This window comes from Phacochoerus africanus, chromosome 15, assembly GCF_016906955.1.
Source record: "Phacochoerus africanus isolate WHEZ1 chromosome 15, ROS_Pafr_v1, whole genome shotgun sequence".
Classification (NCBI taxonomy): domain Eukaryota; kingdom Metazoa; phylum Chordata; class Mammalia; order Artiodactyla; family Suidae; genus Phacochoerus; species Phacochoerus africanus.
This window is the reverse complement of record NC_062558.1, coordinates 29,298,865-29,324,052: the sequence shown is the minus strand read 5'-3', so window position 1 is coordinate 29,324,052 and position 25,188 is coordinate 29,298,865. Positions and strand designations below refer to the sequence as shown.

Sequence of the window (25,188 nt, the reverse complement as noted above, 5' to 3'; positions counted from 1 at the left end):
GGAACTGGACGTCTTGGGTTCTATCCAAAGGGGTAGATGCTCCCTACTCCAGGCTATTCTTGCCCCCTCCCTTTTTTTTTTTTTTTTTTTTTAATCAGCTTTTCCAGTTTTTCAACAGAAGCCAGAATTCTGGATTTTTGCGTGCATTATTTATTTTTTTAGGGCCACACCTGCAGCATATGAAGTTCCCAGGCAAGGGGTTGAATTGGAGCTGCAGCTACCGGCCTACACCACCGCCACGGGAACAGCAACTTGGGATTCGAGCCACGTTTACAACCTGCACCACAGCTTGTGGCAACGCCAGATCCTTAACCCACTGAGCGAGGCCAGGGATTGAACCTACATCCTTTTGGATACTGGTAGGGTTCTTAATCAGCTGAGCCATGATGGGAACTATGCAGTTGCATTCTTTTGTTAAAAATTTTTTTGGAGTATTTTATTTTATTATTATTATTATTGTTATCATCTTTGGCTGTGGCATGCAGCAGCTTAATATGGGATCTCATTTCTCAGACCAGGGATGGAACACAGGCTGCAGTGATAAAAGCACCGAGTCCTAACTGCTAGACTACCAGAGAGCTCCCTACAGTTGCCTGATTTTTGAATGCGGGCAGCTAAATTGAATTCTTTAAGTACTCTGTTCACCAAAGTATGTATTCTAGCTAGCTCCAGCTGGCTCCCCAGTCTGTCAGGGCAGCAAGGACCCTCCACAGATCCTTTTCAAGTTCAAGTTTAACTTGGGTTGTATTGACCTGATGGCTCCTTGGACCACCCTCCCCACACTTATGAAACATCATCTTGTCCACAGACTTCTGCTGTTGCTGATGAGGCCCCCAACTCTGACAGGGGTGCTGTCTTTGCAATCAACTTTTCACCTGCTCTCAGGGAGATTATTAATGAAACAAAGTACTTGGAACAGCTGGGCTTCCCTGTCCCCGAATTAGCAAGGAACATCGCCCTCCAGGAGGACAAGTTTCTTAGGTAAAAAGATTCTTCTCTGAAACCAATGGTAAACCTTTCCTGTCTTGGGACCCTTTAACACTCATCAAAATTATTGAGGGAGTTCCCGTCATGGCGCAGTGGTTAACGAATCCGACTAGGAACCATGAGGTTGCGGGTTCGGTCCCTGCCCTTGCTCAGTGGGTTAAGGATCCGGCGTTGCCGTGAGCTGTGGTGTCGGTTGCAGACGCGGCTCGGATCCCGAGTTGCTGTGGCTCTGGCGTAGGCCGGTGGCTACAGCTCCGATTAGACCCCCAGCCTGGGAACCTCCATATGCCAAGGGAGCGGCCCAAGAAATAACAAAAAAAAAAAAAATAAAAGATCACAGTTGTGGCTCAGATTCGATCTCTGGCTTGGGAACTTCCATGTGCCAAAGGTACAGCCAAAAAAAAAAAAAAAATTATTGAGAACCCCCTTATCCCACGCCAAAGCTTTCACTTTTTGTGGATTTTATAACTACCAATATTTGCCACATTAAAAATGAAATTTAGGAAATGTTTAAAACGTGTATTTATTCATTCATCTAAAGGTAACAATGATGAACCTATTTCATGTTAACCTAAATAACATTTTAAAATTGGAAGTTCCTGTCATGGCTCAGTGGTAAAAAACCTGCCTAGCATCCATGAGGATGTAGGATCGCCTTGGCCTTGCTCAGTGGGTTAAGGACCTGACGTTGCAGTGAGCTGTGGTGCAGGTCACAGACTCTGCTTGGGTCCTTTGTTGCTGTGGGTGTGGTATAGACTGGTGGCTGCATCTTCAATTCGACCCCTAGCCTGGGAATTTCCATATGCTGCAGGTGCGACCCTAAAAAAGACAAAAAAAAAAGTGACTGGTATTTTCCCAAAAAAAGAAAGTTAGTGGGAAGAGTGGCATTCCTTTTTTTCCTTTCTTTTTCTTTTTTCTTTTTTGGCCACAGCGTGGCATATAGATTTCCCAGGCCAGGGATCAGATCTGAGCTGCAGTTTTGACCTGCACAGCACTTGTGGAAATGCCAGATCCTTTAATCCCCAGTGGTCCATAGGCGCTGTAGATTCCATTGTGCCACAGCAGGAATTCTGTACTATTCTATTTTATTTTAATTAATTCATTAATCAGTTAATTTTTGGCCACGTTTGTGGCATCTGGAAGATCCTGGCCAGGGATTGAACCTGCACCGCAGCAGCCACCCAAACTGCTGCAGTGCCAGTGCCAGATCCTTTACGCTTTGTGTCACAAGGGAACTCTATTTTATTTTTAAATGTATTTATTTTTTTCTTTTTGGCCACACCTGTGGTGTGCAGAAGTTCCTGGGCCAGGGATTGAACCCTCACCACATCACTGACCAGAGTCACAGCAGTGACAATGCTGGATCCTTAATTTGCTGCACCACCAGGAAACGCTGTTAAAATTTTTATGCTGGTTAATGGTCTTCTGTAACTGATCAGTAATGTTATTAAGCTTTTGTTGAATGCTGTGGCACTTTTTTCATGTCAGTGACTTTCCTGTAACATGCAGATACACAGATGGGATACAGCGTATGTTGGATCATTATCACATGCTCATAGGAACGTTAAATGAAGCCGAGACCAATCTCCTTGATGATCATTCCCAGGAATTAGTGAGAGTGTTTAGGTCTGGATATAAGAGGTTAAACTGGAACTCACTAGGTAATATAATTCATATCTATCTATTGCCTTGTAGACTTTGGGATGCAAAAGAGGAATCATTCTTTTGGATTGTCTTCATTGAACTGTAATTTTTGTGTAATGGTTAGCAAATATGTTTTGAGCATCCGTAAAGCACACTTTGTGGAACGCAAAATTCATCTTAAGGCTCTAGTTAGGGGTGAAGATCCCATAACTGGGGTGCTATTTTGACATTCTGCTGACCCAAAGCTTTCTCCTCCAAGAATAAAGTAACCTTTTATTTTTTTCCCCCTCACATTGAAATTTTAATTTCTAGATAATTAGAGTCATCTGCAGTTGTAAGAGTTCACACAGGCAGATCCTGTGTACACTTTGCCCAGTTTTTCCCCAGTGGCAATTTTTGCAAAACTGTGGTACAAAACCACAGTCCAGATTTTGACTTTGACGCAGTCAAGACACAGAACATTTCCATACCACCATGATCCCTCATTTCACTCTTTTAAAGTCACACCCACTACTCACCATATGCATCCTTTCCTCAACCCCTGGCAACCACTAATCTGTTCTTGATTTCTATAATTCTGTCATTTTAAGTTTTTTTTTCAGTGTAAACATAATTTTTAATGAAGTATAGTTGACCTACAATCATTTTAAGAGTGTTATGTAAAGTATATAATCCTTTCAAGGCTGGCCTTTCTCACCCAGTGCAATCATAGATCTCTGAAGATTTATCCAGTTCTCACTTGTATCAACAGCTGAACTGATCAGAAGTGCTTAACCCAGGTTTACCGTTCACTTTCTTACCATTTACTTTTCTCAGCAACAGGGCCAAGGAGACTGTAGGCAGGGTGGCGTGGCATGGAGGGCTTGGGTTGCCATGGCAATGAGAAGACAAGAGGATTGGACCTCCTCTTTCTCCCCACAGTGCTTGAGATATGATTATGCTAAAATGTGAACAGAAGAAATGTATTGTTTGGTTGGTTCTGAACACATGACTCCTTATTCCAGCCCCTGGAACTGAGTGTATCTTTTTGACCTCCAAGATCCAAGGGGATGGAGTGAGCAGGGTCCTTCTGTGAAGGGGTGCCGGTATTAATGTTATAGACATTTGGTGAGATGACTATGGACGAGAAGAGTTGAAAGCCAACTACCTTTCTTTGGTTCTTTCTCTTTTTCTCTAAAGGAATTGCTGACTACATAACTCGATGCAAACAGGCCATTGGGAAATTCGAGTCCCTCGTCCATCAGATTCATAAGAATGCAGATGACATTTCTTCCAGACTTACCTTAATAGAATCCATTAATCTCTTTAAATATCCAGCACCTAAAAGTGAGGATGAACTCCCAGGTAGAGCTGACTTCTTGTTTCTTTGATTATGGAAGGAAAGGAAAAAACCACTTGGTCATGGTGGCCCACACACATGCACCGATGGAATAAAACCATACCTCACAATCTCAGGCCTTTACTTGAAAAGATCATGGATGATTGCTACTTTTCATCATGTTTTATGTGTTGTTTATATAGTTTTACAAATTCCTGAGTCCATGAAAATCAGTAGTAGGTTTTTTGTTGTTGTTTTTTAGGGCCGCACCTGAGGCATATGGAAGTTCCCAGGCCAGGGGTCAGATCAGAGCTGCAGCTGCCAGCCTATGCCACAGCCATAGCACTGGATCCTTAACCCATTGAGCAAGGCCAGGGATCAAATCCGCATCCTCATGGGTATTAGTCAGGTTTGTTACCACTAAGCCACAATGGAAACTCCTCACTAGTAGTTTTGTCAGTAACTTTGTAACAGTAAAGTGAATTGTGTCCTTATGGACTCACACTTACTTGTTTAAACAGGATATTTTAAGGGGCGGTTGACTAGTCCATAAGGAACCTGGGACTGCTCAACGAGTGATTCAAGACAAGCAAGAGTGCCCAAAGACCTCACGTGCTCACTTGGCATTCATTCCCATGTTGTTGTGTATTTTTTGCTTTGAATGCATCTTGCTTTGGGTGGTGTTGACTTATTTTCTGCTTTCGGTCAAGGTTAGAGGCTGCTTTTGTACTTGCAAGATAGAAGCCCTAGTGCTTGGGCTGCTTTTTGAGTACTGTCCTTCCCTTGTTCATGGACAGCTGTAACAGGTGTCTCCCACTGCAGGCGTCAAGGAATTCTTTGAGCACATTGAACGAGAAAGAGCCAAAGATGTGGACCACATGGTCAGGTGGTATCTTGCCATTGGGCCTTTACTGACCAAAGTCGAGGGGTTGGTCATCCATACCAATACAGGCAAGGCCCCCAGGCTGGCCTCCTACTATGAATACTGGGAAAATAGAATTTACGAAGTCTTGACAAAGCTCATCCTGAAGTAAGTTAATCTTCATGTTGCATATTTCAAAGATGGAATGCCTAGATTAAAATATCTTACACATATGAATAGTTAATAGGGGCCACAAGGTACAGAATAAAAATCAGCTGGACAGTAAGTTTGCTTTCTGACCAAAGGGCACTCATAGGATGGAAGGATAACTTCCTGTTTTGACTTATGTTCTTGTTGGGCCTCCTCAACATCCAGAAAAGGAAATTACCCTGCTCCCCACTGTCTGAAAGAGGTACATGTGTCTGTGTTGAATTGGTAACAGAGAATTGCCATCACTCAGTGCCAAAATTCTAGACAATGCCCTCACTGACATTGAGAGAGGCTGATTTGAAGGATATATGATGCATCGATTCTTTAAAAAAAAGTATTGAAATATAATTGATTTACAACGCTGTGCTAATTTCTGCTGTACAGCAAAGTGATTCATTATAATATGTATTCTTTTTCACTATGATTTATCACAGAATATTGAATATAATTCTCTGTGCTCTACAGTAGGACCTTGTTGTTTATCAGTTCTCTATATAATAGTTGGCATCTGCTAATCCTAAGCTCCCACTCTATCCCTTCCCCACAGCCCGCTTTGGCAACCACAAGTCTGTCCTCTATGTCTGTGTGTCTGTTTCTGTTTCATGGATAGGTTCCTTTGTGTCATATTTTAGATTCCACATATAAGTGATATCATTTAATATTTGTCTTTATCTGACTTGGCGCGATAATCGCTAGATCTGTCCCTATTGCTGCAATTGGCATTGTTTCTTTTTCTTTCTTTTCTTTTCTTTCTTTTTGTCTTTTGTCTTTTTAGGGCCACATCCTCAGCATATGGAGGTTCCCAGGCTAGGGTCAAGTCAGAGCTGCAGCCGCCAGCCTATGCCACAGACACAGCAATGCGGGATCCGAGCTGCATCTGCAACCTACACCACAGCCCTCGGCAATGCCGGATCCTTAACCCACTGAGCAAGGCCAGGGATTGAACCCATGTCCTCATGGATGCCATTCAGGTTCGGTAACCACTGAGCCATGACAGGAGCTCCTATTTCATTCTTTTTCATGGCTGAGTAGTATTGCATTGTATATATATATACCATATCTTCTATATCCATTCATCTGTCAATGAACATTTAAGTTATTTCCATGTCTTGGCTAGTGTGACTGCAGTGAACATAGGGGTGCATGTATCTTTTTGAACTATAGTTTTATCTAGGTTTAGTTTTGTCTGTTTGCCAGTGATGGGATTACTGGATCATACGGCAACTCTGTTTTTAGTTTTTGAGGACCCTCTGTATTGTTCTCCACAGTGGCTGCACCAATTTACATTCCCACCAACAGTGCAGGAGGTTCCCTTTTCTCCACACCCTTTCCAGGGTTTGTTATTCATTATTTTTTATTGATGGCCATTCTGACTGGTGTGAGGTGGTGCCTCATTGTAGTTTTGATTTATGATGCCTTAACTCTTCCTAATGATCTAAAGTAACCCCCTGGCTAGAATGGACAGCTCATATGTGTTAAATGCTTATTGTGTGTGCCGGCCTCAGGCACAGAGGAGGCTGCCCTTCCCTCCTGGAGCTCATAGACCGTAGCCCTACAGCTCAGCCCTACAGCTGAGTTGAGTGCCTGGACTGCATTACATTGGCTAAGGGTCATTCTAGAAATCAGCCTACAAAATTCATCACTGTCGCTGTTATCTCCATATTGTTAAGGGTGGTGTTCATTTCATCACACAATGTCTTTTTTTTTTTTTTGTCTTTTTGCCATTTCTAGGGCCACTCCTGCGGCATACGGAGGTTCCCAGGCTAGGGGTCCAATCAGAGCTGTAGCCACCGGCCTACGCCAGAGCCACAGCAATGCGGGATCCGAGGCGCGTCTGCGACCTACACCACAGCTCACGGCAACCCACTGAGCAAGGGCAGGGATCAAACCCTCAACCTCATGGTTCCTAGTTGGATTCGTTAACCACTGCGCCACAATGGGAACTCCTACAATTCTTTTTTTTTTTAATTTGTCTTTTTAGGGCCTCACCTGTAGCATATGGCGGTTCCCAGGCTAAGGGTCTAATTGGAGCTACAGCTGCTGGCCTATGCTACAGCCACAGCAACGCCAGATCTGAGTGGCATCTGTGACCTACACCACAGCTCACGGCAATGCCTGATCCTTAACCCACTGAATGAGGCCAGGGATCGAACCTGAATCCTCATGGATAGCCGTTCGTTACTGCTGAGCCACGATGGGAACTCCATCGTCACACAACATCTTGTCTATGAAGGACCTCAGACGAAATCTAAGTTCCCTTCTGATCTTAGCCTCCTGAGAAAGTGTTTCTCCTCTTCTTTTTCCTCTTTCTTTTTTCGTTTTTTTTTTTTTTTTTGTCTTTTTGCTATTTCTTGGGCCGCTCCCACGGCATATGGAGGTTCCCAGGCTAGGGGTCTCATCGGAGCTGTAGCCACCGGCCTACGCCAGAGCCACAGCAACGCAGGATCCGAGCCACGTCTGCAACCGACACCACAGCTCACGGCAACGCCGGATCGTTAACCCACTGAGCAAGGGCAGGGACCGAACCCACAACCTTATGGTTCCTAGTCGGATTCGTTAACCACTGCGCCACGACGGGAACTCCTGTTTTGTTTTTAAATGGTATGGACACTATGAATTGTTGACTTCATAGATTTCCCTTTTCTCCATGGCCACTAGGAAGCTTAGAACTAAATTTGTAGCCTGAATGCAGCAAGTGTATAGGTATTTATGATTTACATGTTTAGTCTCATTCTTGATTCTCTAATTTAAAAGTTTACATGTGTGACGGCGTCTTCTGCACCAGGCTCATATTATGTTCTTTAATGATTCTCATCCCCATTTTAGAAAGGGCACTGACTATTGGGAGAGTAAGTGATTGGCCTACTGAGGCCACACATCTAGTAAGAAGAGAGCTGAGATTTGAACTCGGGCCAGAATCACTCCACTAAGCTGCTCTGATTAGCGTTTTCTTCTTTTCTTATTTTATCCACTTTGATTTAGTAGTCTCTAACTATAGTTAAAGTGTCCTTGTGAGCTGTTAGAATCCATTTTGGAATAATGCATTAATAAATAAAATAAAGACCTTTGGTCTTCCTTTTTCCTGGACACAGATTTGACACACTTCACTAAGTCAATCCTTTAAATAAATCTGTTTTTGACATACTTCACTTATTTTTCAATGTTGCTTCTACCTTAGATTCTTGAAGCAGCACCTCATATAGGGCTTTCTCCTGAGTGTTTCCCTTTATAGTATGCTCCGTTCTCCCTTCCTCCATCCATCCACCCGTCTATCCATCAATCCATCCATTCATTCACTCATTCATGCCAAGGTTTATTAGAGCCTGCCGTGTGCCAGCCACTGGACCAGACAAAGTCCCTGTTTTTCTGGATCTTTTCCATCCTCCTATGAAATAGATGCAAGACTCAAGGAAACAGATGATTTCTGTGAAAGAAATAAAACAGAATAATGTTCTGGGGAGAGGATGGAGGGGCTGTGGGATTAGAATGGTCAAGAAAGGCCACCGAGAGGCCACGTTTTAGCTGAACCCTGAAGAGCTAACTGAAAGAGGGGGAGCTTTCAGGAGAAGACAGTGGCCAGTGTGAAGACCCAGAGGCCAAGTGGGAGGAACAGAAGGAAGGACTGAAGACGGTGAAGGGAGAGGGAGGGAGAGGAAGCTGAGGGGGCAGCAGGGGCCGGATCCCAGGGAGCCTGGAAGGAGGTTGCATTTTATCCAGAGAGCAATGGGAGGCTCTGAGAGAGAGAGAGAGAGAGAGAGAGGGAGGGAGAGACAGACAGAGAGAGAGACACAGGCAGAGACAGAGACAAAGAGAGACAGAGGCAGAGACAGAGAAAGAGAGAGACAGAGAGGTAGAGACAGAGACAGAGGAACACAGAGACAGAGAGAGGAGTTTCATACTTTATTTCTTCAGCATAAAGAAGTTCCCAGGCCAGGGATCTTAACCACAGCAGTGACAATGCCGGATCCTTAACCACTAGGCCACCAGGGAACTCCAGCACGTTTTAAACACTCTCTCTGGCTGTAGGGGTTACAGCCAGAGAAGTGGGATGCGGATGGGGGGAGCCAGAAGACCACTGTCTGCCCCAGTGTCCCCCCTTATTTGATCTTGGAAAGGATGGAGTCGGGTCTGGGGAGAGGACATGAGTGTTCATTTCTCCTGAACCAGAGTCAGGAGACAGCTTTTGGAGTGATCATTATTAAATACCCTCTGCAGTTGGGTCTGTTTCACCCTGCTGAGGACTGAGTCTGTTTTATGAACCCCTCCTAGGAACTTGAAGTCTTTTAATTCTTTAATCCTTGGAAACGTCCCTCTGTTCCAAACGGAAACTATCCTGACGGCGCCTGAGATCATCCTGCACCCCACTGCCAATGAGATCGACAAACTGTGCATGCACTGTGTCCGAAACTGCGTGGAGGTCACCAAGGTAAGGGCCGAATGCGTGTGGTTTGACGCGTGGCCCCTCGTCTCAGAGGGTCGGGTCCTCCAGCTGTGGACAGCTGGGGATGCAGGAGTGCAAGAATTCGGGCTCCACTCTGTCCTTGTTTTTGTTTGTTTGTTTGTTTTTCCCTTTAAGGCCACATCCTCGGCATATGAAAGTTCCTGGGCTAGGGGTCGAATCGGAGCTGCAGCTCCCAGCCTAAACCACAGCCACAGCAACCCAGGATCCGAGCCGCATCTGTGACCTATGCCACAGCTCAAGGCAATGCCATATCCTTAACCCACTGAGTGAGGCCAGGAATCGAACCTGCATCCTCATGGATACTGACTAATTGCGTTCTCAACTTGCTGAGCCACAATGTGAACTCCTGTCCTTTGTACTGACTGATTTAGTCTCTTCCCGGCTCCCTCCTCTGTGAATCTCTAAAATTTGGGGTGTTCCAAGGCTGGCTGAGGCTCCCTTTTCTTCTCTGTCTTCTTTCTATATCCTCGCAACCTTTCCCTTGGGTAAGACCAGCTCTGTGGAGGCGATCACCCCATTTCCATCTCCAGCCCAGACCTCTCTACTACACAACACACTTCTTTAGCCAGTTGCCTACCAGCTCTCTCCCCTTGGACCTTGGACTTGGATGTCCAGGATGGAATTCTTGGCTTCCTGCCTCACCATCTGGTCCTGCCCCAATTTTCCCTCCTTCAGGCAACAGCACCATTGGAATCATTGAGTTCCCTTTGTGGCTCAGCAGGTTAAGAACCCAACATGGTTTATGAAGATGCAGGTTTGATCCCTGGCTTCGCTCAGTGGGTTAAGGATGTGACGTTGCCATGAGCTGTGGTGTGGATCGAAGATACAGCTTGGATCTAGTGTTGCTGTGGCTGTGGTGTAGGCTGGCAGCTACAGCTCCTATTCGACCCCTAGGCTGGGAACTTTCATATGCCGAGAATGTGGCCCTAAAAAAATGACAAAAAAAAAAGAAAAAAAAGACTTATTGCTGACTATAATATATAGTAGGAAGCAAAATATATCTCAACGGACTTTCTCTTCCCCTGATTCCTATTTTGCCAGAATTTTGTTCGCTGGATGAATGGCAGCTGCATAGAATGCCCCCCTCAGAAGGGAGAGGAGGAAGAACTTGTTATAATTAGCTTTTACAGCGACATCTCACAGAACCCCCAGATAATTGAGCAAGCCGTTATGATCCCTCAAAATGTGCACAGGATTCTGATCAACCTTATGAAGTACCTGCAGAAATGGAAGCGGTATCGACCCCTCTGGAAACTGGACAAAGCCATCGTGATGGAGAAATTTGCCGCCAAGAAGCCCCCTTGTGTTGCCTACGATGAGAAGCTGCAGTTCTATTCCCGGATCACCTCCGAAGTGATGCACCACCCTTTGATCAAGGACGAGCACTGCGTCCGGCTTCAACTCGGACCCCTGGCGCACACCGTGCAGGAACACGCCAAGTCCTGGGTGTTCTCGCTCGGACGACTCCTCAATGAGTCAGCCAGAGAGGAGCTCCACAACCTGCATGAAGAGATGGAGGTAGCGCATCGCTGAGTTTCTCTAAAACCTCTTTTCATGGTGGTTGGGGTACTTCGTTTGGTACTGGATTTTTTTCCCCTTATGCTTAGTTGGCGTCCTTTTGAACTTTCTTTTGTTGTTGTTGATTTACAGTGTTGTCTCAATTTCTGCTGTACAGCCAAGTGACCCAGTTATCCCTTATATATATATATTCTTTTTCTCGTATTATCTTGCATCATGTTCTATCCCAAGCGATTGGACAGAGTTCCCTGTGCTGTACAGCAGGACCTCATTGCTTATCCATTTTCGAACTTTCTTTTATAGTTCCTGGCTAGAAACCTGAAGAAGAGCCCCAGTACCCTGGAAGATCTCAAGTTTGTCCTGGCCACAATTGCAGAAATTAGAAGTAAATCTTTAGTGATGGAGCTGAGATACCGGGAGGTCCAGGAGCGGTACCGCACCATGGCCATGTACAGCCTCTTTGTAAGCAAGCTCTCATCTTAAGCATTTTATGGTTGGGTTGACTTCTAAGGCCCTTTTCAGGAATACTTCTCAAATATACTGCCAAAGATTTGTTTATGATTTTAAGTCATGAAAATTTAAATGTCAGGCAACCCCATGGGTTATTTAGAATAAGGACCTAGAGGTTTGTTCATTTGTTCTTTCTTTTCCTTTTCTTTCTTTTCTTTTCTTTTTTCTTTTGCTTTTTAGGGCCCAAACTGTGGCATATGGAAGTTCCCAGGCTAGGGGTCTAATTGGAGCTGTAGCCACTGGGCTACACCACAGCCACAGGATGGGGCATCTGAGCCATGTCTGGGACCTACACCACAGCTCACGGCAACACTGGATCCTTCACCCATTGAGTGAGGCCAGGGATCAAACCTGCGTCCCCATGGATACTAGTCAGGTTGGTTACCGCTGACTCACAACAGAAACTCCTAGAGGTTATTTCTTGTCTTTTTTTCCTTTTTTTGGCTGTACCTGCGGCCTATGGAAGTTCCTGGGCCAGGGATGGAATTCCAGCTACAGCTGTGACTTATGTCACAGCTGCAGCCATGCTGGATTCTTAATCCACTGCACCTGTCCGGGGATTGAACCCATACCTCCATAGTGGGCTAAGCCACTGTAGTAGGATCTTTAACCCACTGCACTACAGTGGGAATTCTTAGATTACCACACTGATTAATTCTTGATCTTGCATGGCTCAAATAGTACTTTTTTGTAGAGCGGGCTATAACTGCACACCATTTTGACCTTCCCTCTTCCCTTTCTTTCTTTCTTCTTTTTTATTTTTTATTTTTTGCTTTTTTAGGGCCACACTTGCAGAATATGAAGTTCCCAGGCTAGAGGTCGAATCAGAGCTGCAGTTGCCAGCCTACGCCACTGCCACAGCAACACCAGATTTGAGCCATATCTGCCACCCATACTGCAGCTCATGACAACACTGGATCCTTAACCCACTGAGCGAGACCAGGGTCAAACCCACATCTTCATGGCTACTAGTCGGGTTCGGGTTCATAACCCGCTGAGCCACAACGGACACTCCCCTTCTCTTCTCTTCTCTTCTCTTCTCTTCTCTTCTCTTCTCTTCTCTTCTCTTCTCTTCTCTTCCCTTCCCCTTCCCCTTCCCCTTCCCCTTCCCCTTCCTCCCTTCCTCCCTTCCTCCCTTCCTCCCTTCCTTCCTTTTCTTCCATCCATCCTGCCTCTCTCCCTCTCTCTGTTTCTTTCTTTCTTTCTTTTTTTTTGGCCGCCTCTGCAGCATGTGGAAATTCCTGAGCCAAGGATCAAATCCACATCACAGCAGAAACCCGGGCTGCTGCAGTGACAATGCTGAATCCTTAACCCATTGCGCCATGGTAGGAACTCCCCTTTCTTTTTTTGCCTGTTAATTTTCTTTAATAAATAAAGAGCTGTTGCACAAATGATAAGGGGAGAGGGATAAGATGATAAAAGAAACTGGAAGAAGATAATAGTTCAATTGTTTTTGTTTAGAGTGGTGAAATGTGGGTTTCAAGGAGCTTTAGATGCCATGGATGAGTTTGAGGGGGTCTGGGATCTCCTTGAAATTGCGTGTGAAATTTTGCATGCTGTGCATCACATAATACACGCAAAGTTTCTGCTGGAGAAACAAACTAGAAGGGAGAAACAAATAACTACTATAAGCCTGCATTTGCATAAAATTTGTATCTCAGCATTTTTATCGCTTGAGTGCTTTGAACACCTTCACTGAGCATTAACCTTGGCTGAAGGCTGGAGGTCTCATCATCAGAAAAGTGCATCAGTCCCTGGCCTGGGAACTTCCACATGCCAGAGACATGGCCAGAGAGAGAGGGGGAGAGGAAAAAGAAAAGGAAAAATGCACTGTACAAACTGTTAGGTACTGAAATAACGAATACCTATGCTGTGCCCCTGGAGCAAACATAGTGTTGTAGGTAAGTTATACTTTAATAAAAAAGCAATAGAAACTAAAAAAGGAGATACTTTTTCTTAAAAACTATCTGTTTACCCTGAGACACAGTTTCTAGAACAAGGGCAGGTTAAATCCTTGATCCTTGCCCTGTATTTGCATGTTTTCAGGATAATAAATTAGTTCCCTAGTGTCCTGCAAAGGTGAAAAGAAAAAAAAATGCACAGTATACAAAATGTATACTTTTATAATCAACATAAAGTCAAAATTTCCAGTTTTATCTTTTGTCTTTTTTTTTCTTTTTTTGTCTTTTTGCCATTTCTTGGGCCGCTCCTGAGGCACATGGAGGTTCCCAGGCTAGGGGTCTAATCAGAGCTGTAGCCACCAGCCTATGCCTGAGCCACAGCAATGCGGGATCCAAGCCGCATCTGCAACCCACACCACAGCTCACAGCAACACCGGATCCTCAACCCACTGAGCAAGGCCAAGAATCGAACCTGCAACCTCATGGTTCCTAGTCAGATTTGCTAATCACTGAGCCATGACAGGAACTCCTCTTTTGTCTTCTTTATTAAGTAAAATTATTTAAAATTCTGTGTCTTAGGACCCCATCACTGTCTGCTTGTATTGCCTGTGTATCTCTTGGTTTCCTTCAAGTCATTAGTAGTCTTATCCTATTATTTCTGATTGAGTTCTGGACGTCATACATGACAAATCGGAGAGAGAATTGGAGGCTCCAGATGATGTTATGTTTCATCAGAGGAGATTTATTTTTACTTCTGACAGCACAGCTGGGTTTGTTAGCAAGTGAAGATACCCCCTGCCCCTTTTTTTTGTCTTTTTAGGGCTGCACCTGCAGCACATGGAGGTTCTTAGGCTAGGGGTCAAATCGGAGCTATAGCCGCCAGCCTTCACCACAGCCACAGCAACACCAGATCAGAGCTGCATCTGTGGCCTACACCATAGCTCACGGCAACACCGGATCCTTAACACACTGAGTAATGCCAGGGATTGAACCTGCCTCCTTATGGATGCTAGTCAGATTCGTTTCTGCTGAGCCATGGTGGGAACTCCAACATAACCTATCTTAATCAGAGATGAAGTTGATTTGAAGCTGGATTTTACTTTATGAAGGGCTTATATCTCTAGCTTTATTTTTCTCTCTCTCTGTCTATCTACCTATGTTATCTATCAGTTAAACAAAAGTATTTTCTGGAGTTCCCATCGTGGCTCAGCAGAAATGAATCCGACTAAGAACCATGAGGTTTTGGGTTCAATCCCTGGCTTCATTCAGTGGGTTAAGGATCCGACATTGCCATGAGCTGTGGTGTAGGTCGAAGATGCAGCTTGGATCCTGAGTTGCTGTGGCTGTGGTGTAGGCTGGCAGCTGTAGCTCTGATTGGACCCCTAGCCTGGTAACCTCCCCTCCATATGCCACATGCACAACCCTAAAAAGCAAAAAAAAAAAAGAAAAAAATTCTCCTGGAGTTCCCTGGTGGCACAGTAGGTTAAGGATCCAGCATGTCACTGCTGTGGCTTAGGTCACTTCTGTGGCACTGGTGTATTCCCTGGCCTGGGAACTTCTGCAGGCCACAGGAGAGAACAAAAAGATAACAAAATAAAATAAAATATTTTAAATTAAAAGAAAATGATTTTCTCCTGATTTTATTTTAATTATAAAACTCTAATTTCTACCATTCAACCAGCTTTTTATGTGGGTTCAAATGACCTAGCCTTTACCGGATGCAGAAATCCTGGGGCAGTAGCTTTGACCAGAAATTTCACTTCCAAACAGCTGATCATTTATTGTTTGTTCTTTTTTTTTTATTAGCCTTCTGATGCAGAGAAAGAACTGGTTGACAAGATTGAGAGCATGTGGTTAAATCTGTTTAATGATTCGGTGAATGTGGAGCATGCTCTGGGGGGCATAAAGAGGACATTCACAGAGGTACCTTGAAATATTTCACTTTCTGAGTAAAGGTATTGAAAAATATCCGGTAGACTCAATTAATGCAACCCTGCCTTTCTCAGATTACTCGAGGTGAAATATCAAACTACAGACAGCAGATAGAGGACTTTGCAAAACGTTTTTATCGTGAAGGCCCTGGTTCTGTTGGTGAAGATCTTGATAGTGGTAAGAATATTCACGTTGGTCTTACTGAGGTCTTTGAATATGTTTTGCTTAAGAATTCTGTGGGGGGAGTTCCCGTCGTGGCGCAGTGGTTAATGAATCCGACTAGGAACCATGAGGTTGCGGGTTCCATCTCTGCCCTTGCTCAGTGGGTTAACGATCCGGCGTTGCCGTGAGCTGTGGTGTAGCTTGCAGACATGGCTCGGATTCTGCGTTGCTGTGGCTCTGGTGTAGGCCAGTGGCTACAGCTCCGATTGGACCCTTAGCCAGGGAACCTCCATATGCTGCAGGAGTGGCCCAAGAAATAGCAAAAAGACCAAAAAAAAAAAAAAATTCTGTGGGAAGACAGGATGGACTGGTGCTTCCACTTGTGGTTGCCTACACGCTGGGTTCATCTGGGGATCTCTAAAAACCACCTGGGACCAAGTCCAAACAGTCTTATTCCATTGATCTGGAGGGTGGTCTGGATGTTGAGATTTTGAAAAGCTCCCATGGGGCTTCTAATATGCAGCTCGGGTCAGAATCCTCAGGAGGCAGAATTTCCTCCCTCTCTCCCTTCCTTTCTTTTTAGGGCCGCACCCGTGGCATATGGAAGTTCGTAGGCTAGGGGTCCAGTCTGACCTGCAGCTGCCGGCTTACAACACAGCCACAGCAATGCCAATCTGAGCTGTGTCTGTGACCACCACAGCCACAGCAATGCCAGATTCTTACTTAACCCACTGAGCAAGGCCAGGTATCAAACCTGCATCCTCATGGATACTAGTCGGGTTTGTTACCACTGAGCCACAATGGGAACTCCTCTTTTCTTCTTTCATTCTTGGGCATGCCTGTGGCATATGGAAGATCCCAGGCCAGGTGTGTAATCTGAGCTGCAACTGCCAGCCTACTCCACAGCCATGGCAACATTGGATCTGAGCCATATCTGCGACCTGCGCTATAGCTTGTGGCAACACTGCATCCTGAGAGAGGCCAGGGATCAAACCCGCATCCTCAGGATGCTATGTTGGGTTCTTAGCCTGTTAAGCCACAACAGGAACTCCTAGGAGACAGAATTTTCTAACCAGAGGAGTTTGCAGATGTAACTAGCCCTCTGGTTTTAGTTAGAATGATGTCAAGATAAAGTCTGGTCATTCTAAATTTGGCTTCTATGGATGAGATGATAGTTTTGGTATATTGTTCATGATTTTTTGTTTGTTTGTTTGTTTAGCTGTGCCTGCTGCATTCAGAAGTTTCCAGGCCAGGTATCAAACCTGAGCCACAGCAGTGACAACACCGTGTCCTTAACTGCTAGGCTACCAGGGAACTCCCAAGATTTCTTATTTAAGTCTGTCTGCCTTAAAATGGTATGCATTCATTTATCTGCTTATTTACTTATTTACTAGGAGTAGACCTTTTAGCTACTTTTGAAAAAGAGCTGATGAGACATGAAAAGAACCGTCAGGAGTTGGCTAATGCTGAGAAACTTTTCGACCTTCCAATTACAATGTACCCAGAGCTGCTGAAAGTGCAGAAGGAAATGAGTGGCCTGAAGATGATTTATGAGCTCTATGACGCACTGAAGGTAAACGTCTACCCCTGGACTCTGTCTCCTCGAAGGGGATGCAGCTCAGCAGGCCTTCAGGCCACAAAATCTCTTTACTGTGACCTAAAGGCCCACTGAGCTGCATCCCCTTCAGGGAGAGGAGTTCTTGCCTTGGCACAACAGGATCGGTGGCATCTTGGGAGCCGATGGGATGCAGGTTCAATGCGCCGGTCCAGCACAGTGGGTTAAGGATCTGGTGTGGCCACGGCTGTGGCATAGGTTGCAATTACGACTCGGATCTGAGTCCTGGCCGGGGAACTCCATATGCCACGGGGTGGCCAAAAAAGGAAGGAGGGAAGAAAGAAAGAAAAAGAGAGGTGGCTTCAAATGGGAGGCAGGCAGAGTCGTGATGAAGGTCTGAGCCCAGGTGCAGAGATACTTCTAGTGAGAGACATTGAATGTTCTGTTCTGATTGCTCCGGTTTCCCCAGGGGCGTGCACAGCAGTTTCATCAGCAGCGAGGACCTGAGTGGGGGTGCTGGCTGGTTGAGGATGGTGGAGCAGGGGTGAAATAGTCGTCTAGAAGGATGGGGAGCAAGAGGGCCGAGGTGATGTGGAGTGACCAGTGGTGCTGTCAGGGTCTCCTTAGGATTTAGACTGAGGCCAACAGGCAAGTGTTTTCAGCAGTCGTGGTTGGCTGCCCTGGCGTTAGTGTCAGGCACTGATAAACGTGGGGGAATGGACTTAGCCATAGTTGTGGTTTTAGCAAGTGCCCTCAGTGGAGAGTGTCGGACAAAGGCATGGAAGGAGGTTAAGGGAAGGCCTTGTTATGATTGGCTGGCCGAATATCGAGGGGTTGAAACTCCGAGAAGTACTTTAATTTCTTTGGGATTTCTTTCTAATTCATCTCTCATTAAATTTTTGCAAAAAAGGAGGTCATGGATCTTGGGAGACATCTCACAATCATCTAGAAATGTTCGAGCTTTGCATATCTTTCTAGAAGGCAAAGAGAAATGAGAAAATGTAATTGCATCCTGTAATGCCACTTACACCTTGTGTTTAAACAATTATGATTCACATATTTCATCAAATAACATAATTTCCTGTTGACTGTGCTTCATGACCAAGCACCTCTGTCAGAATTAGGTATCACAGGGTCCAAATGCCAACTATCCACGATAGATATATATATATTTTTGGCCGCACCCACAGCATGCAGAAGTTCCTTGTCAGAGATCAAATGTACGCCGCAGCAGTGACTTGAGCCACAGCAGTAACAATGCCAGATATTTAACCCACTGCTCCACCAGAGAACTCCCAAGATGGTAAATTTTACGCAAGACAGTATTTTTTACATTAAATCTCAGGGAACTAGAACACTAAGTCTTTTCTTCATGATATTCAAGCAGGGTTATCTATATTGTAGGTATTTTGTAACCTTAACTGCTTCTATCAGGAAAGGACAATGCCTGAATAAAGTATATGCTTTAAGACACAGGTGACTCCCTGATTTAAAAACAGCTGTTTTTTGGAGTTCCCATTGTGGCTCAGTGAGTTAAGAACCCAAGTAATATCCATGAGGATGTGGGTTCCATCCCTGGCCTTGCCAGTGGGTTAAGGATTCTGTATAGGTTGCAGAGGCAGCTTGGACCTGGTGTTGCTGTGGCTGTGGTGTAGGCTGGCAGCTGTAGCTCTGATTCGATCCCTAGCCTGGGAACTTCCATATGCTTCAGGTATGGCCTTGAAAAGAAAAAAAAATCCCTATTTTCTGATAGCCTATTTCTCCCCTTCCCCTGAAGGAAAGGAAGACATATTTTTGAATTCCACACGTTCTCAGATACAGCGTTATTCTTTTGAGGGCCTAAAAATGTTGGAGGCTTTCGTTTGTGTTTCAGAGCCTAGGCATTGATCTTTCCTTGTGAATCTGAGGTTGTTGTGGGGCGATGGGTGATAATATTTGGAAAGAAGTGGGCATGACCGAGGCTTGGGAACGCGAGCTCCTGATTGAACCGCCTTTGAGTTTCCAGAGGGCTCTTGTTAATGGGATGATTTCCTGCTCATTTTCCAGGTTGCAAAAGAAGAATGGTCTCAGACTCTCTGGATCAACCTGAACGTTCAGTTTCTCCAGGAAGGAATTGAAGGTTTTCTCAAATCCCTCAGAAAGCTGCCCCGGCATGTCCGGAACTTATCTGTGGCCTACCATCTGGAAGCAAAAATGAAGGCATTCAAAGACTCAATTCCTTTACTTCTTGACTTGAAGCACGAGGCTCTACGAGACAGGTTTGTGGGAACAGCTTTTATTTTAAAATATGTCTTTGCTTAGATATGATGTTGAACAACAAGCTTTCGAAGTTCCAGTCGTGGTGTAGCAGAAATGAATTCCAACCAGGAACCATGAGGTTGGGGGTTCGATCCCTGGCCTCGATCAGTGGATTAAGGATCCGGTGTTGCCGTGAGCTGTGGTGTAGGTCACAGATGCGGCTCGGATCTGGCATTGCTGTGGCTGTGGTGTAGACCAGCAGCTGTAGCTCCAGTTTAACCTGGGAACCTCCATATGCCATGAGGGTGGCCCTAAAAACACAAAAGACAAAATAATAATAATAATAATACTAATAATTTATAGCTTTGTCTTATGGGTCACAGTCTCCCCCAAGTAGATGGCAGTGTTTCCGAGGGCGGGGGCCTTGCCTTTGAGACACTTGGAAACCCCCGCTGCCTGCACAGATTTACCACTTTCTGAATATTTATCGAACACATTAGTGCTGGTAATTTACACCAGGGTCTCAGACAGACTGAGTGATCCGAGACAGGTCATGATCACGCACCCTAAAGACTGTGCAGAAGCAGTTACCAACACATGAAAAGTTGTGTCTTTTCTTAGGTGGTAGTGAAGACTAGTTGTCTAAGAAAATATCTTACTGGATACTGTTTCCTGGATTAAATGCCTGTGGCCAGTGGGATTTTGGAAAACTTTGGACATGTAATTCCAGTGATGGCCTCATATTTCCACATTCATTACAAGAAGTGTTTATCATGGGATTTACCTTGTTGTTGAAGGGGGACTAATTAAACCCATCACTGAACTGGTAGATGTAAAGGTATTAATGTGGATTCACCTTTAGGCACTGGAAAGAGCTTATGGAGAAAACGGGTGTGGTTTTTGAAATGACGGAGACGTTCACCTTGGAAAACATGTTTGCTATGGAGCTTCACAAACACAAGGATGTTCTCAATGAAATCGTAACATCGGCCATCAAGGAGATAGCCATTGAGAAGGTAGGACTGTTTTTAATTATGAAACAGTTGAATAGTTGAGAAAAAAAAGAGAATTTTTTTTTTATTCAAAGAGAAAACCTGTTTGCTCTGGTACCTGTTCTGTTTGAGGAGGAAGGAATTATTGGTTCTAGAAATAGAATTTCTGCCTTAGTTAAATGTTTTAGATTCTTAATTGCAGTTTCACTTTCAACTTATTTATTTATTTATTTAGGTCTTTTGTCTTTTTAGGACTGCACCCACGGCATATGGAGGTTCCCAGGCTAGGGGTCTAATCGAAGCTGTAGCTGCTGGCCTGTACCACAGCCACAGCAGTGCAGGATTTGAGCCACGTCTGCGACCTACACCACAGCTCACGGCAACGCCGGGTCCCCAACCAACTGAGCAAGGCCAGGGATCGAACCCACAACCTCATGGTTCCTAGTCAGATTCGTTAACCACTGGGCCACAACGGGAACTCCGCAACTTATTTATTAAAGAAATAATAGGTGTTCAAGGTAGACAACTGAGAAAGTAAACAAACCATTCATAATTCCACACTTGAAGATAAATTATTAACATTTTAATGCATATCCTTTACCACTTTAAAATGCATATACAAGGGGAAGGGAGTGGGATAGACTGGGAGTCTTGGGTTAATAGATGCAAACTATTGTATTCGGAGGTGGGTAAGCAATGAGATCGAGATCCCGTGTACAGCACAGGGAACTGTATCCAGTCAGTAGTGATGGAACATGATGGAGGATAATGTGAGAAAAAGAATATATATATATGTCATATGTATATATATGTGTATATATATATGTGTGACTGGGTCACTTTGCTGTACAGTAGAGATTGACAAAATGCTGTAAATCAACTAAATGGAAAAAATAAAAATCATAAAATAAAAAAATAAAATGCACATACACGTGTACACATATGTACACTTATACACCTATATCCAGACATATATGTACATACACATCACTGTATAACACAGTACGTATATAATACTATATACATGAGTACTATGCTCATAAATATATGTGCGCACACATATGCACATATATACATGTATACAAATACACTTATATCACACACACATACACGTATATACAAGCATATGTGTGTATATTCACAAGCATATATATACACATATGGTATGTACACGTGCATGCTTATACACGTATGTGCATACACATACACAAATATTGGCAGTATTTTTTGAAAATGCAATACAAAATAGGCATATTAATTTGTAATCTGATTTTCTTGCTTAATAGTAGAGGAAACTCTGGGGCAGGCTCTCATGAGGATGCAGACTGGAGGCAGATGAGAAGATTTAGACCCTGGTTCTGGCACTCAGTAGCTGAGTGAACTTGGCAAGCCGAGCCCCCCTCTGAGCCTCAATTCCCGCCTCTGTAAAGGGTGGGTGATAATAATCCCTCCCTCACTGGTGCTTTGAGGACTAAAGGAGATCACGTGTATCATGTGCTTACTTGACACAAGTGCTGGGTAAGTGATGACTAGGATTCCCAGGACAGAATCTCTGCTGATTCAGAACACTGCTGGGAACTCTGGGTTGAGACGTTCATCCAGGGCAAACTCAGGAAGCTGCTGTTGGGTTGCGGTTCTTTTTTTTTGTTATTCAATTCGTCTACCTGGACCATTCTGTTCCTATCCCTGACCAGGCTGTGAAGGAAATCCTGGACACGTGGGAAAATATGAAATTTACTGTGGTCAAGTATTACAAAGGCATCCAGGATCGAGGCTACATCTTGGGGTCTGTGGATGACATTATCCAGTGCTTGGATGACAACACTTTCAACCTGCAAAGCATCTCAGGAAGCAGATTTGTTGGGCCTTTTCTCCAGACTGTTCACAAATGGGAAAAAACGCTTTCTCTAATAGGGGAAGTCATTGAGGTAAGAAAAAAAGACACAAAAGATGGAGAGAGGAGTTCCCATTGTGGCTCAGCAGAAATGAACCCCACTAGTATCCATGAGGATGTGGGTTCAATCCCTGGCTTCGCTCAGTGGGTTAAGGATCCGGTGTTGCTGTGAGCTGTGGTGTAGGTCGCAGACATGGCATAGATCTGGTGTGGCTTTGGGTGTGGCGTAGGTTGGTGGCTGCAGTTCCGATTTGACTCCTAGCCTGGGAACTTCCATATGCCACAGTCCTAAAAAAAAAAAAAAAGATGGAGAGGCGGTAGTCCATAGTGAGAAAGAACAAAGAGAATGTTTTGTGCTCAGAAACTAATGATCCTCTTTCATACTTTTTCTCTCTGATTTATTTGCGGGGAGGGGTGCATGATTAGAGGAGTCAATCTCAGTTTTTATTTCGACAAATGCATTTTTAACTTGCAAGACTCCTAATCAGTGCTTTTTCATACGTCCTTATTCTTGTTTAATATTACCTGTTCTTATTGCAAGAATACTTTCACCTCTTGTAACACACTGAAGAATCTAAACATATTTAAAGCCTTTCTTTTTCTGATTTCCTTCTACTTTTTCTTTTCTCAGGCCAGAATTTTCTTCTTTTTTTGTGACTTTCTTGGTAGTGGGTTTTTCTCTGTGTGATTTTAATTTTTTTTTTTTAGTTCATCTTACATGAAATTTTTTTGGCCTGTGCTTGCTTCATTTCAATATGTGTTTTTGCAGTTTCTTCAACATGACCCATCCTGTTGGGCAGCACCAGACAAGTTCTTATATTAGGTGGTTTGGGGCTTTCTTCCTTTGTGTCCAGCCCTCTGTGAGCAACCCTGGGTCATTTCACCAGTTTTATGTGGCTGCCTTGTTTTCCTCCCCAGGCCACAGGCAAGTGCCTTGTACCTGCTGCACCCTGGGCTTGGGGTGGGGTGGGATGGGATGATGCCAGGCCTGGTTCCCTGTCTAGGATGTGGTCCAGGTCCTCACCCCCATCATGCCTGGGCTTCCTTTGCTTGCTTTTTAATTTTTTTTTAATTTTATATTTTTAATTTTTTTTTCTTTTTTGGCCACATCACGGCATATGAAACTCTCCATCCAGGGATCAGATCTGCAGTCTAGACCCAAGCTGTAGCTGTGGCAACACCAGATCCTTAACCCACTGTGCCAGGCTGGGGATTGAACCTGCGTCCCGGTACTCTCAAGATGCCACTGATCCCATTGTGCCCTAGTGGGAACTCCTTCACTTGCTTTTTAAAATATGTTTTTTGTCTATTACTTTTTCTTTGTGGAAGCTGTTAGCTAGTATATATTACTGCTTTTTTTCTTCATTAGTATAAATTTTTTTAAGTGACACGACATTTATATAACATAAAATTATGCTTTGTTTCTTTGTTTTAGCAGCGCCTAGGGCATGCAGAAGTTCCCAGGCCAGGAATCAAACCCACGCCACAGCAGCAACCCGAGCCACAGGAGTGACAACATCGAATCCTTAATCTGCTGAGCCACTAGGGAACACCCAGTTTACCCGTTTTTTTAAAATGTACAATTCAGGAGTGTTTATTAGTTCATTCACAATATTTTGCAACCACCCTCTCTATCTAGTTGTAGAACATTTTCATCATCTCTAAGAAATTCCTGTGCCCATTCAAAAGCAGTTACTCTCTACTTCCCCTCCCTCTAGCCTCTGGTAACCATCAGTCTGTTTTCTGTCTCTATGAATTTACTGATTTGGGGTATTTAATATACATGGAATTATATAATATGTGCCCTTTGTGTCTGGCTTCTCTCACTCAGCATCCTGTTTGCAAGGTTCATCCATGTCGTAGCCCGTGTCAGTGCTTCCTTCTTTTTTTGTGGCTGAATCATATTCCATGGTGTGGATGGACCATATTTTGTGTATCCATTCACCTGTTGATGGGCATTTGGATTATTTCCACTCTTTGGTTACTGGAAATAGTGCTGCATACGAGCATTTGTGTACAACTAATTTTTGAGTCTCCGCTTTTAGTTCTTTTGGGTCTGTGCCTCAGGGTGGAATGGTGGCTCCCAGAGCATTTGGACCAGCTTTTTTCTGGGGCTCCTGTGCAGTCTTTCCTTTGTTCCTTTACAGGGTTCCAACCCCTGCTCACAACTGTAAGTGTCCTCCCTGTCCCAGCCTTGTATGGAGAGTTTCTTCTGCTTTTGAGTGTGGCTTTAGAATATTTAGCTCTGCTTTCTCCATCATCCATGTGTATTTGGGAAGGAGTGTATGTGCTCACTCTGTGGAAAGTGGTTTTTTTTGGGGTGGGGGGCGTACCTTCGGCATATGGAGGTTCCCAGGCTAGGGGTCGAATCAGAGCTACAGTTGCTGGCCACAGCCACAGCCACAGCAATGCCAGATCTGAGCCGTGTCTGCAACCTGCACGACAGCTCATGGCAACGCCAGATCTTTAACCCACTGAATGAGGGCAGGGATCGAACCTGCATCCTCATGGTTCCTAGTTGGGTTTAACCACTGAGCCACAGAGGGAACTCCTTTTTTTTTTTTCTTTTTAGGGCCACACCTGTGGCATATGGAAGTTCTCAGGCTAGGGGTTGAATCAGAGCTGCAGCTGCCAGCCTACACCACAGTCATGGCAACGCCAGGTCCAAGCCGTATCTGCAACCTGCTCTGCAGCTCATGGCAATGCCAGATCCCAAACCCACTGAGCAAGGCCAGGGATCGAACCTGAATCCTCATGGACATTATGTTGGGTTCTTAACCCACTGAGCCACAGTGGGAACTCTGCCCTGAAAGTGTTTTGACCTGAGTTGGTTAACTATGTCCTGTGTTATTTATTTATTTATTTTTTGTCTTTTTGCCATTTCTTGGGCTGCTCTCTTGGCATATGGAGATTCCCAGGCTAGGGGTCTAATTGGAGCTATAGCCACTGGCCTACACCACAGCCACAGCAATGCGGGATCTGAGCCACGTCTGTGACCTACAC

General features: G+C 44.5%; 1 protein-coding gene across 1 annotated transcript in view; it reads left to right on the top strand.

Annotated features, from left to right (window-relative positions):
* The window catches only part of DNAH10 (dynein axonemal heavy chain 10), a 158,618-nt gene that overhangs the window by 44,828 nt on the left and 88,602 nt on the right, over window positions 1-25,188 (top strand). The window contains exons 15-27 of the mRNA XM_047759974.1: window positions 809-981; window positions 2,497-2,648; window positions 3,811-3,975; window positions 4,772-4,979; window positions 9,291-9,447; window positions 10,525-11,001; window positions 11,305-11,463; window positions 15,219-15,335; window positions 15,419-15,521; window positions 16,901-17,079; window positions 19,108-19,319; window positions 20,162-20,315; window positions 21,986-22,219. Of these exons, the coding sequence (XP_047615930.1) occupies window positions 809-981; window positions 2,497-2,648; window positions 3,811-3,975; window positions 4,772-4,979; window positions 9,291-9,447; window positions 10,525-11,001; window positions 11,305-11,463; window positions 15,219-15,335; window positions 15,419-15,521; window positions 16,901-17,079; window positions 19,108-19,319; window positions 20,162-20,315; window positions 21,986-22,219 (2,490 nt within the window). The remainder of the gene's footprint in view (window positions 1-808; window positions 982-2,496; window positions 2,649-3,810; window positions 3,976-4,771; window positions 4,980-9,290; window positions 9,448-10,524; window positions 11,002-11,304; window positions 11,464-15,218; window positions 15,336-15,418; window positions 15,522-16,900; window positions 17,080-19,107; window positions 19,320-20,161; window positions 20,316-21,985; window positions 22,220-25,188) is intronic.